Source organism: Notothenia coriiceps, unplaced genomic scaffold (genome assembly GCF_000735185.1).
Source record: "Notothenia coriiceps isolate Sejong01 unplaced genomic scaffold, NC01 NC01_scaffold00003344, whole genome shotgun sequence".
Lineage (NCBI taxonomy): Eukaryota > Metazoa > Chordata > Actinopteri > Perciformes > Nototheniidae > Notothenia > Notothenia coriiceps.
Window position 1 is genome coordinate 79,736 of NW_011336045.1, and position 13,728 is coordinate 93,463.

Genomic DNA, 13,728 nt, shown 5'->3' on the forward strand with positions numbered 1-13,728 from the left:
CGGCTCCGCCACAGCAAACATTACTCACATTAAGACAAACACTATGGCTTTTATTATTCATTTGATTAATTATTCTTTAAAGACTGATCCAGTCAGGAACATGCAATCTGGCACGCACGTTCCTCCCTGACTGTACTTCTTTCAGGACAGACACTGGTTTGGCCCCGGGGCCCAGCAGCCATCAGAGGAGCACAGGGGGTCGCACACATGGCCCTCACTCACTACAGACAACAACAAAAAGGAGAGTATCATCATCAACACTGACAACGTAACTGGTGTCAACTATCCTTTTCTAATTGTATTTAATAGTTTAAGTAGTTTCCTATGTTTTGTGTGTTTCACTATGTGATATGTTGTTGGTTGTTTTAAAAGCATATAGCCTACAAATAAATAACATTCTCTAACAAAAACTGAAACTGATTCACCCCGTTCCAAAGCTCGAGATTCATATTCAATGTTTTTACTCAAATACTTGAAAACCATATTGAATCCAAACCCCGCTCAACTATCTTTGGTATTCAACCTGAAGATTATATAACATTCGATCATCATGTATCGCATACTCTACTCTTCTATAGTCAGAATATTAATTTAAAAAAACATTCATCTTAAAAAGAGATGATATAAATCATTGCTCACTTGTTTCCCCTTTGTTATTATTGTGTTCTCATTTTCAATGCATTATATTTTAAATGTATCTATTTCATAATTTATATAATATTTACAATATGTTTTGTTGTTATTTACAGAAATTAATCTGACATTACATTACATGTTACTTGTTGACTTACATACTCAATACTGTGGACAATCCCCACAGGAGGAATTTGGGGTGAAGTGTCTCAGGGACACAACGACATGCAGTGGGGTTTGAACCTATGCTCCCCTGATCCGAACACCTACAGACAACCCGCCACGCCACACACCTCCATAATACACCATATCATATTAATGACACTGTGTACTTTAAAAAAACAAAACTTTTTTGGGGTATGAAAAGATCCCTCCTCACTCACCACACCGATCTCTCGGTCTGTTGTCCTTGACGTCGATTTGTTTATTCCGTGGGCGAGAGCCGCTGTTCAAGATACGCGTCCAGTTAACGGTGTGGTGATAGCAGAGCTTCGTGTTTCCTGTGATGTAGACGCCGCCGTCGTTTATTATTTGCAGCGAACGTAACCCCAGGGAGGTCAAAGAGCCGATTTTCATCACCAGGAGAGAGTAGCCCCTGAAAAAGTGAGGAGTGAATAAATGCTGGGTAAGAGAATAATAATGCCAATGTTTTTATATTGCTTTAAAAACTATGGAAGCATAGAAACAGATTTTGAATTTGAATAAGCAGTTTTTCTATAATTATTATAAGAATAATACGAGTATTATGAATCATTATGGACACAATCATTGTGTTTAAATTGCTAATTGTTCAAGCTATTTGTTCTAGAATAAAATATTGAAATGCTTAAACATAAAAGTTATTAAGCATAGCAATAACGTGTTCAGTTGCTTAAAAGGTTCCAATTGTTAGGGCCTTTCTTTGACTCCATAGAATACAACCAGCAGACACCCACATTTTCCAGCCAAACACCAGATGATTTTCAAAAGAAAGAGCATGCGTGAAAACCAGGAGAACATTTTAAGAGTTGTCCCCACCACCTGATACCCAGTACCAAAAATGCTCATGAATATTATGGTTTAATAATTTCTTAAACCAAGAAAAGTCATTTGAAATAGAAATATTGCGCATGGCTAGAGGCAGGCATGTGAAATAATAACTGTACCTTTTGCTCACTCCTCTACACGCGGTAAAACAGAGGCACAACAAGAAAACAAATAAATACAAGACAATCAGAAGTATGTCAGTGAACGTTGAGTCTGCAATGCAATGAGAAATACAACAACAAAATAGTAACATGACTCACAAAGCAAAACCATTGTTAGAACAAAAATAAAAACAACAGGCTCACTTGAACAGAGTTCTGCCCTGAATGGATTGTAGGTTGGAGAAGACAGACAGGTCGGACATGCTTTTAGGCCACGACTGGATACTGAGGATGTCTGAAAATAAAAACAGTGTTGTTCCAGATTACAAACACTGTGACGTGACATAATGTAAAAATACAGTGACAGTTTACACACACACACACACACACACACACACACACACACACACACACACACACACACACACACACACACCTGTGATCTCCCTCACAGTGTTGAAGATCTTCAGTTTCTCTGGATCGAGGGCTGGTACATTGTTATATGCATCACTATAGAAAAAAAGTTGAGAAAATTATTGCAAAGGCAGCAACAAAGAAGGAAAAAAAATAGTTTTGACCTACTAAATACCTCAAAAGCTTTGTTTTATTTTATAAAAAGGAATGAGAAGTACTTATAAGTTTACCCTTTGATCCCAGTCACCAGGAAGTGAAGGCTGCCCTGGATCTTGGTGCAGTTTATGAAGCTGTCGATGTTCTGAGCATCTACCGTCTGCATATTTTCTTTTCCTGTGCCAATGCAAGCTGAGAGGAGGATAAAGAAGCAATGTCAGTGAGAAACCTCCAGCAGATAGTCAATTTACTACTGTTCAACGTTAAAGATATTACACACAAAATACATGAGCAACAAACAAATCTGATGAATCTTTTTGCAGCTTTAACTAGCCAACTGCACAGTAAAGTAGCTCAAATCAGCTCAACATTTAGCAGCTAGACATGCTGCTTACACATAATAATTTATATTACTGTAGAGTTTTTACTAGCAAATATACATATATATATATATATATATATATATTAATCCATGTATTGGAAATGGACTGTTCAGTTGTCTTAAACACCTTTTGGACAGAGGCCTCCGCAGGGTTCACATCTTTTAAATCCGTTTTTCTCCACCTCCATTTTATCAGAAGGGCAACTGCTCACACATGAGCTTTCATCCACCACGAAGTTAGCTGTGCAAAAGAAACAAGGTAAGTCTCAAACAAGTGACTCAAACATATATGACCAGGGTAATATACAAGTAGTATTTCATTTGTTTTATATTTGTTCACAGTCAAAATACAACTATTTAAACATTAAAGGGCAGGAAAGTGGCAGCAAGGGTAGAAAGAAATTATTATTTAGCAGTCCCCTAACTCAAAACATATATAGACAATACAAATAGATGGTCTGCCAATGACAGGCTTATTCTATAGATAATATGTGAATACTTAAGAAAAAGAAGAATCAATCATCATCCATAATCTACTGGGGAAACAGATTACCTGCCACTTCAAAAACTGTAAACAAATCTTAACACATTTTCTTTAACTAATAAAATATGTATACAAAAGCATCTGGGGAACCATCAACTTTGACCTGCGAGTGTGTGTGACTATGAGTGTGTGGACTCACGGGGGCACTGGGCCACGCAGATGGAGCCATACTGGTACTTGGCGTTGGGGTTGGGCTCCAGTTTGAATGTGTGCTTGTTGTAGATGAGGGTCTGCGGACAGAGAGGCACGCAGGCAACCGAGTTGTTGAAGTTCCTGCAGGCCTGCAAACGTCACACAGAGAGCAAAGTCAGCAACACAGCTCATACTCCAGGTGCTTATGTCAAGGGGTTAAATTGGGCCGGGGCTGTCCGGGGCTCAGCCCCGGCACATAGGAGGATGTTCTGACATGATCACCCTCGCACATTTGTCATATGTTTAAAAAAATATATATTTATATGTTAAAAACGTTTCTCGTTCTTAATATAGACTATATTTAGAGTCGATATGTGTTGACTTTACTTTAAAATAGCAAATCTCTGTTACAGATATAGTTTTTCAGCTTAGTGAACGTGTGTCTCTGCTCCGATCAGGAACGGCAGCACCGCCCGGGCCCCTCCGCTGCTCCTCCGTGCAGAGAGTCTGCAGCGGTGCCGCCAAACCCCTCGACCCATTTTGTAACACCGAGCCTGTTTCTTAAACCATGCTAAATGTATGTGTGTGCATAAAGCTGAGTAATGATCGCTCACAATGACACCGAGTTTGGTGATGATTAAATAGTCTACAGTGAGATTTACTCACATACTTTTGGTCATACTCGCGCAGCACTACAAATGAACTGAGATGTCCACACAAATGTTCTTTAGCAAGTGTGCAGAGCAATGTTGATTTAAAAAAGCAATTTGAAGGTTGTATATATGTACCTTATCTTTTTTTGTGTATATATTAATAATTTATATTTATATATATTAATTCCAGTTTATTTGTAGTAGCCTACTTTCTATTTTTATTGTTTCAGTTGGTGGCATCAATGTGTGCGTTTGATACAGATAACGGAGCAGTTGCTTTAGGACCTCATATACATACAGTATACCCCTTAAGGTCAAATCATGAGATCCTCTTTTTCTTATTGTGACATGTCGAAATGTGCCCTGTGTAAAAAGGCCTTTAAGCAGCAAACTCACAAAGCACTCTGTATCCAGAGATCCTGTGCAGCCTCCCGCACACTCGATGTGACAGCATTCGCTCGGGTTAATACCAAAGCATCGGCCGTTACACTGAGGCGCGCACACGGTCTTGGTCACTGAAACAGAGAGTGTACGAGCATTTGTTAATTTATTGCAGCAGTGGTTACATTTTTTTTTCTTTTTATATTCTCTTTCCTCCGAAATCTCAAAAATGCCCAGTGCATAAAGAAATCTATTTTCCTTACACAAAATATCTAACACATTTCTATTCAACATGGGTTTAAACAAGGGGATTCCATTGAGTATTTATTATTCTCTCTTGATTCAATAAACATGAAGTTCTCTAAAAGTTGATTGAAATGCTTGAAAACCCGCACACTACAGAACTGCTTGTTGCTTGGGAAATAAAGTGATGACGATTTCACTCACAGATCTGGCATGTGTCATTTCTTGCATCCCAACATGGAAGGTCTCCACATGCCGCGTTGCAAGGCTCTAAGAAAAAACAAATGTAGCACATTCATCAGTTTCAGTATTTCTGCAAGTAGATTAATAAAGCATTATGCATTATTTATAGTCTGGGTCAACAAGAGGCTTTAATTATTTACAATTTAACCTGGGAAACTTTCATCTTAGATATTAAAACAAATCAAAAAGGAATAATGAGTGAGCTGTGAGATGGGATAACACTTTTTTTTAAATAACATTATATTCTCACTCAATTAATCTATCTATTCTGTCAGACTTTGGGATAAAGTAATGACCTTTCTATATGTTATTACTACCTATCATCAGTAGTGTGTGGCTCTCATTTTAGCCTCTTCCTTGTGACAGCCTTTCTGCAGTAGATGCATGTTAACATTGCAAAGTAGACCAAAGCGTAACTCCTAGAGATAAAACATAAAAATGTAAGGTAATATGTCTCATTGTCACCCTTTCTACTCACTTTTAGGCCCGTTGCCCTTGATCAGAATCTCAGCTTTTGCATCCTTCACGATGTCTAGCCAGTTGACCTGCTTGACGTAGCTCAGGTACTTGTTCTGGATGATTTTGACTCCTCCCTCCAGTATCTCTGTGGGCGGAACACAAACATTTAAATGGCAAAAAGACAATTAGCAGAGCAAGCCCGGGCGAGCCCATGACTCATCCCTTACTACAGTTCATACATGAAATGCGCTCATGTTACAGTGGCAGTTGAGACATTCCTGGGACTTCACATCACCTACACACACCGCTGCTGCAGCCCCCCCGCCCTCCTGAAGGTGTGGCTGCAGTGTGTAGGTGTGTGAGCTCCAACAGTCACCAGGAATACCTCCTTATCTCAACTCCTGCATGCACCCACACTTAAACACACCAACATATATTTTTACTTCCCATATGTTGATCATTTTGCTTTTATTCATCTATACTTGTGTTTTGTGTGCAAATAACTGCACATAAAAGAGACAAAATGCACAAATTAATTAAAAGTAAAAGATAAATTTGATATTTGAATGATATCTTTATTCAATTATCTTTTTTTATTTCCCAAACTTTCGAGATATACCACGATAATATTGCTATTTGGTCACGATAATCTGTTATTGTGTGTCCTGGTCTAGAATGATAAACGTAATGCAGTGTTAACAATTTTCATTCAAAGAATATTTTATCTAGAAAATGCTTACAAAATGATTCCAAGGTGTAAGGTGTTTGCAGCGAGATATGTGGATTAACATAGTAGTGAGGACACTGTTTAGTTTTTGTCAGATGTCATTTTTTTAAATCTTAGAGCATCACTAACACAATTCCATTCATCTAATTTTCTTTGGGACAGTGGACAAGACCAATGTTTCCAAACCTGCAAGCAATGCTGGATACCAGAGGCAACAGTGTTTTTTGGTTAAACTGACCTTTTAACATCATTCATCATGAATCAGTGCACTCTTTGTTTTTTCTGAACTCAGTGAGACATGTTTTTGTTTACCCACACTCACACACAGGTGGCCGAATTAATTTCACCAGTCACCTGCTGCCCTGCAGCCTCGAGCACCTAAACACACACACCGAGTGACTTCCTATGTACCTGTGAGGTGAGTCAGGCCCAGCTCCTGCAGGCCGTGCTGCCCATCCTTCTGGTAGTTCACCATCACAGCCAAGGCGTATTTCCCCTCGTACAGCGTGCTGCCTCTGATGACCCGCAGCTGGTTCAGAGGCACGTGGTTGAACTCATTGACCGCGACCAGGATGTAGCCCGTCACTTCCCTGATAGACTGCAGGGAGGAACAAATATGAAGAAAGATAAATTAAACACATAATTTGGACCTTTCCTCTATTAAAACAACAAGTAAGGCAGAGTTTGGTGGCACACATTGCAGTCAGCTTCTGCTAGGAATATTTATAAATCAGAAGGGTTGTACCAGTAGCCAAATTATCTGCAGATGTCTCCTCTCCAAATCAAACACACAGTGGTTAAAACGAGTAAAATCACAGTGAAATCACAGAGAGAAGAAACAGAAAGTGTTCTCTGATGCTGTTTGAGGGCCCCTTGTGTTTGCTAAGACATATATATCAGTTAAAACAGCCAACATTTTAAAATAGATGTATTATAAACATGAGGCTTTAAACTGGATAAAAATGTATTGAGAGAGGGATACATACAGCAAATTAAAACAGACCTTTACCTTGAATGAAATAATGGATTTCTCTAACAATGTTGGAATGATTGGGAATAATGTAAGTTTTCAACTCAACAAAAATAAATCATAAATGTAATTGTTTTCAGAAATGGCTATTTAAGGATGCGTAAATGATAAACACTATAATAGAAAGAAGAGAAGAACAAAAACCTTTGCTCTGATTGTTAGTCATGGTGATTGTTATCAGAGTCACGACTTGGCGGCAGAGGTGTGTTTTTCTTGTGTTCTCAGTCACCATGACGGTGGTGCAGTGATTAATCAAAGAGATTAATAGAAAAGGACTTGGAAGGGGACATAAATGAGCTCATTGTTCATTTGAGACGAAGACATCATCCCTTGTGGACGGAGATGAACAACTCAGATGTGGGAAGTATTTTGGCATCACGTTAATCCATATCCCTGTCCAGACTGGTTACCATGCAGTTTTTCTCAGTGACACATCTGTGAAAGTCTGCAAACGTGCAGTGATGCCTCAAAGTATTATTCGACAGCGGTTTTCTGGAATCTATTATTGATTCATTTGCCAGCCGCTGATACAAGATGCCTTTAAGGTTGCTTTTAGCCGCTCGGGTGATGCTGTACTGCTGTGGTTAATTACGCACAGATGACCTTGTTTACCTTGTTTGATGTCCGATACAAAAGTTCACATTTGGCCTTCCGTTTATTAGTTAGTTGGATTCTTTTCGATTAAACTCCAACAGCGTTTACAATCAAACTCCATTTAGCAACGTCACATGTGTGAGGCATGGTTATACAACTGTTTACCTTTCCGCTGAGAACACGAGCACACACACAATTGGTTCCGGTTCCTAGGACCAATTATATGACAAGAGCTAATGGCCTTCTAAAAATCCCATTTCTTGTTGTTGTTTTTATGCAGCAAAGAAATATATTATTTTCTCCTTGTTTCTGAGAGAAAATGGACATTGGTAAACTTACATAAATACTAAGTGTTAGTGTAATTTCCTGTTGTTGGTTTGGTTGGTTTTAAAAAGAAATACAGTAAATAAAGCGGATGACCTCAAAATGGAAATTAATCAGCCCAAGTCGATGGCTCGGTGTACCACTAGTTGAAAGCCTCACCTGCAGGAAGGAGAAGTCTCTGGTGTGCTCCATCATGGTAATCTCCAGGTTGCCCATCACTATCTCACAGCCGTCGTAAATAGCCTTCGTCAGGTTGTACTGAATCTCTGAATTTCCCGTCGTGCTCAGACCATTTTGGGTGCCAGAACAAACCTTCACTGTAAAAGTGAATAATTAACTCTTGTTAATGTCAATATGTTTGGATTAGAAACACATATTTGAAAGATAAACCTGGTGATGTATATACATAATCTAATTAAAATAGTACATACAAAAACAAAATGAATTGGCAGAAAAACAGATTTGTGAGGCTAAAGACATACAACACACATTTCTAACTGGAGAGACAATGGCTGGAGTCTGTTTCTGTGTGTCCAACATGGACATTTAAATAAAATAAAATGAATGGACATGTCTGTGAATAAATTACCAACGAGCTAAAGTATATTATGGCTGATGAAGGCATAGTAACACATTATTCTACCAAAAACTTGTTACGACAAGTCACAGCAACCCTATTAACACTACAATAATGATCACATTTCAGTATGTTTTATTTATTTATATTTATATAGGCTTACAGATACATTTAATAGCCCGTGTATTTATTCAGCTTTGTTGTGATACATTGAGAACAACAAAATACCGGAGCAAATTCTCCATATGTGTACACACTAACTATGGATATTTTGTTAAATCAAGTACTAGATTAAGCCCCTATAAAGACTGTTTTATGCCTTACTACACACCACTGTGTTCATGCACACTATCAATGAGTGTACTGTAACAGTTTGAAACAAGCTGGGGATTGTACACAGGGCCGTTTTCTGTGAGAGAAGCATACAAGGCCTTGTTTACGAGCTGTGGGAGTTCAGCCATGCAGCGTCACTGGAAGGCTGCTTTGCTATTCAAATGTCAGACAGCAGAGAAGCAGCGCAGAGAAAAGAGGAGGGCAGAGCATTAAACATGACTGTGAATCTAAATGTCAATACTTTGCCTGAGAATACTAACAATTACTTGTGTAATGTACACGTTGTGACAAACAATCATATGTCTGCTTTTTTTTACGTTTTGTCTGAATTTTGGTTCAGTTCAGTTTGTTTCACAATGTGTTTGCTAGTTTTACTTAAGTTTGACCTAAGTTCCAGAAAATATTGTTTTTTTTATATATTTCCTCAACAGGTTTAGTGTCATTATGTTAGCTCTTGGTATGATGGCATGAATCTCAGAGACTAATCTAGCCTAAAAACCTGAGCAAATTAAACTAAAAGTATCTGCATGCCCGTAAAGACATTTTTACCATTCAGTTGCATAATTGTGTGTAGTTGAAATCAAAATGAAGGGTCGAAAGAAAAGGGAAAGGGTCTTAGCCTCCCAACTTAATGCCCGTGGCTCGATTTGGGGTTTCAACTGGTGTGATCCCATCGCGACACGCTCTCTAGTTTTGTTGCTTTTTCGTTATTTGTTTTAACTAGTATAACCTTAGTCCAAGCATCATGCATCAGTCAGTCTTGTTAACTTGTTATTCTGTTCTACTGTTGAGTAAAGATGTGAGGAATGTTTTTTTAGCCACACTTACTTACAGGTCACACGCATGAAGTAAAGTCGACACACTCACAAACACATTCCTCCAACTGTCATCAGTCGATACAGAGCTCAGAAGAACAACAGGATCAACAAGGGCATAAAAAAGCTAATCATTATTAACCTACAGCACTGAGTGTGTGTGTGTGTGTGTGTGTGTTTAAGGGAGAGACGGTGCAACGAGCGTGTCCTATGTCCATAAAGTCCTGATAAGAGTCGCTTTATTGTGTTTCTGAGAACATCGGGTTTACAAGCACTGGCTTTGCACCAAAAAACATATTCAAGGATGGTTTCTCTCAAATCACAAAAACACATATCCCCCCCCCCGCAAGGTGTTTGTTTATACATTACTGGTTTCATTAACTTTGGAAAGTCCTTCCGCCACTTCATTACTAAAGTGGTGATTAGAATGTTTTATTCTACTCTCTTTCCAGAAATAACTTCCTACTCTAGGGACATTGTGAGACGTTAAGCAGCACAAGCCCAAATGAATCTTTCAGCGTTTTTGGAGTGGAGGCAGGAGACTCAAAGGGAGGTATTTTAATAGTGTGTCCATGATTTGTGTCAGTTTGTGGGAAGTGGAATAAATATGTTATTTGGGTGAATTGACCCTTTAAAGATGATCTCCGATGATTTCACACACTCAGTTTAGTCAACAGGAGCCTGCAGTTTGTTTAACAAGGGAGCTAAGTTAAAAAAGGCCTACACCATAGGGTTAATCTGTGTTTAATGAGACAAAATATCTTTAAAAGATTCTTAATTTACTATTTTGATGCAACATCCAAACATTTTTGCTTTTGCTGAAATGTTGCACTAGTTTGTTATATTATTTGTTGCTTTTACCAATGTATGATTTTCTGAAATAACTCATATTTAACATATATGCAGCATAACAGAGACCCTAATGAGTATCTTCAAGTCATGTTCTTGTACAGCTTGAACCACACATACTGGAATGTCTAGGCCTCTGCTGTATCGAGTTTCACCATGTTTTTAAATCTGTTTCTTGCATATCGATCAACTTCATGCAATTGAAATCCCGGGAGCTCTCCTTAAGAAACCAGCCCATGAACACTTTAACATTTATACTTCTGCGCGCTGTAGCACGGGACAAGTCAGGGTTATCACATCAAGTTGCAATGACTAACATGCTTCAGAAACGTCTCATTCTTCATTAAAAGCCATTCAGTTGGAATGATGACAGTTTATGAGCTGCTCAAGGGTGAAGCCCTTTATCTACCCCACCTTAGTTAATCTATCAGTGGACGAATTGTTGACTCTACACTGCTTGAATTGCCTGTTGGGAAATACTCATGAACACCTGCACACGTATGTTCAAGAACCTTCCACCAATACAGTATGCATACAGTATGCATACAGTTTAAGCACAACCCACTAGAAGGGACAAACCGGTGTGCACACATGTTTGAGACAAAGTGGTATGTCAGCCATACAGACAATGCACAGGCTGCAGCTGTGGAGGCCGAACATCTCAACAGGCTGAGTGGGTTTTTCTGTCAAAGGAGGACTTTCAATGTTGGCAAATGGATGATGGAGAAAAAAAGAATGGGGTGGAGGGTTTAGAGTCAATAAACACACATGCAAACAATGGCCCTATTTTGAAAGACCGCAAAACTAGTGTAGTAGTGAATCAAGACGTGCGACCCAGCCTCTATCTATGTCTCGCCATGGAGTCCACTACTTATTCCATTCGCTAAATATTATTCACAACACATCAACTCAGGGCATAAATGGTCTCATTGTCCTTGGCACTAAAGTGTCACATAGCACATGACGAAACATAACACAGATCAGGTTAGGCTGTTATGTTCATTCGCTGCTAACAGGGTTTCAAAAAGGCAGAGAAAGAAAAGAAAGGAGGGAGGAGGAGATAAACAAGCTGAATAAAGCGGTTGAGACGATGACTGCAGTAAACAGAAACTTGGCACAGGCTGTGCCAGAGATTACTGCATACCTCACAAGAGAGCGCACACACACACACGCACGCTCACAAACACAAAGACAGACACCTGAGCACATGAACTATTCCATGTTGCAGAGCATTCACTGGTTTACAGCCAATGGTTGTGCAAAAACAACCTGTAAGAGTTGTTAGTGTGTTCACAGCATGCAGTGATCAGAATGACGCTGACTGAGAGTTGCTTAACATTATTCTTTGGCAGCAGGAACGGCAGCATATTTGCTTTTTGACGCATCTGTTATTTGGATGTCACACCTGTAAATGTACAGAAGCAAATCATACAGGCTCCACCCAATGTTGTTTTTCTTGATGGTAAATCAAATGTTACACTGAGGCATCGTACACTTGTAAAGCAAAGCCCTATCTGATACATAAAATATCTCACATCTGAGACATCAACTTGACTCTTAAAGTCATGATGACATATGTGGAAAAATCCTATCCTCCCTGTTGGCAAAACTGAAAACTTTGAAAACAAAAGTGATACAGGTGTTGTTTGTTTGCAGGGTGAAATCATGCTTCTTATATGTAAAATGGTTTTCTCCAATTGCTTCTTTCATGAAAGTGCAGTAAGCATCTAAAATGACAACTGGCTTTGAAGTTTGACGAGATACACTGAACTAAAAAACTATATTATCTTGAATTATTTTATTATGGCTGGCCAGGTAACATTGGTTGGTATACAGGTCCACCGTCCTGCACCAACATAACAACAGCAACCTCTTTCATAACTGTCTGACTGCACAACAAATGCTGTTCATCAACTACTTAAGGAGAAGGACCAATGACAGAAAATGTCACTTTCATACTTTGGAAATTCCCAATTCTTTATTAGAAAGACATTAAGTAGTCATCAAGTAAACAGGGTTTATTTTGTATGTATTAAAGAGAATATTAACTGCAATAGTAACTTTGTACAATCCATTCAATCAAATGTCCCTTCTCATGTGATCATGATTTATTCACTGTGTTTTTGTGATTTTAGTATTAAGGCTACTTGAAGATTTAATTTGACTCCTATACATTATATTTTAGAGTGAAGTATTGCACTCGTTACTTCGTTCCATTCATTTTTATTGACTAAAATATGAAGCTAAAACGAATCTGTAACTGTGTTGATTATCTGTTTATCATTGTAAAGAAAATATACAAAATATTTCCAATTAGCACACTATCCGGAGGATTTGATGCATTTTTCCAATGAGTATTCAATCGCTAATACATTATGCACTTTTACAACTTAAAGCAGGATTAAGTATTTATCATTTCACATTGTGGTACTGCTCCTTTTACTTAGCTAATACATCTGACTATTTCTTCCATATCTCATTATACTGAGAAAATGACAAATCAAAGGTAAAGTTTTGAGATCTTTTGGGCTGACTGTGGTTGTCAGTCAACAGTCGGTGTAAGGTTGGGCTCGTCTGTCCCAACCTTATACCGACGTAACAATGAGACAAACGCGAGAAAGCACACAGTCGTGGGAGAGGTGCAGGTGACTCATAGCAAACAAGCTCTACGTTTGCGGAACAGGTTCTCGTGTCTGCGGTGGCAGAGGACGGACAGGTGTTTTCTAACCCCCTGCAGTACTGAACAGCTCTAATCCAGGTGTTCGCTGGGATTTAACATTTATTCTGGGATACTTCAGTGTAAAAAGTGATGGTTTTGGAAACAAAAGAGGATTCGTGTGTGTGTGTGTGTGTGTGTGTGTGTGTGTGTGTGTGTGTGTGTGTGTGTGTGTGTGCGCGCGTTTGCCCACCTCCTTGTGTCGGCGCGCTGCAGAGTGTGAGAGCACACGGTAGCAGGACGCACAGCACCTGCTGCAGCGTCCTCTTCACCAGGGCAGTCATCCTCACTCAGATTATCCAAACCGGCGACTTTTTCAATAAAAATGTCCATCTCATCAATAATAAAAAGTTTGGACCTTTCTCATTACAAATTCGATCGTTTTATTCCGAGACA

The 13,728-nt window shown here is 38.9% G+C and overlaps 1 protein-coding gene across 1 annotated transcript in view; it reads right to left on the minus strand.

The window, feature by feature from the left end:
* Window positions 1–13,722, minus strand: part of erbb3a (erb-b2 receptor tyrosine kinase 3a) — a 20,568-nt gene extending 6,846 nt beyond the window's left edge. Inside the window, exons 1-14 of the mRNA XM_010766511.1 lie at window positions 13,526–13,722; window positions 8,202–8,359; window positions 6,506–6,692; window positions 5,387–5,512; window positions 4,870–4,935; window positions 4,438–4,556; window positions 3,396–3,537; window positions 2,840–2,953; window positions 2,405–2,522; window positions 2,197–2,270; window positions 1,965–2,055; window positions 1,779–1,793; window positions 1,017–1,228; window positions 101–180 (exon numbers count right to left, since the gene is read on the minus strand). Of these exons, the coding sequence (XP_010764813.1) occupies window positions 101–180; window positions 1,017–1,228; window positions 1,779–1,793; window positions 1,965–2,055; window positions 2,197–2,270; window positions 2,405–2,522; window positions 2,840–2,953; window positions 3,396–3,537; window positions 4,438–4,556; window positions 4,870–4,935; window positions 5,387–5,512; window positions 6,506–6,692; window positions 8,202–8,359; window positions 13,526–13,616 (1,593 nt within the window). The 5' untranslated portion in view covers window positions 13,617–13,722. The remainder of the gene's footprint in view (window positions 1–100; window positions 181–1,016; window positions 1,229–1,778; window positions 1,794–1,964; window positions 2,056–2,196; window positions 2,271–2,404; window positions 2,523–2,839; window positions 2,954–3,395; window positions 3,538–4,437; window positions 4,557–4,869; window positions 4,936–5,386; window positions 5,513–6,505; window positions 6,693–8,201; window positions 8,360–13,525) is intronic.
* Between the last annotated feature and the right edge of the window lie 6 nt (window positions 13,723–13,728).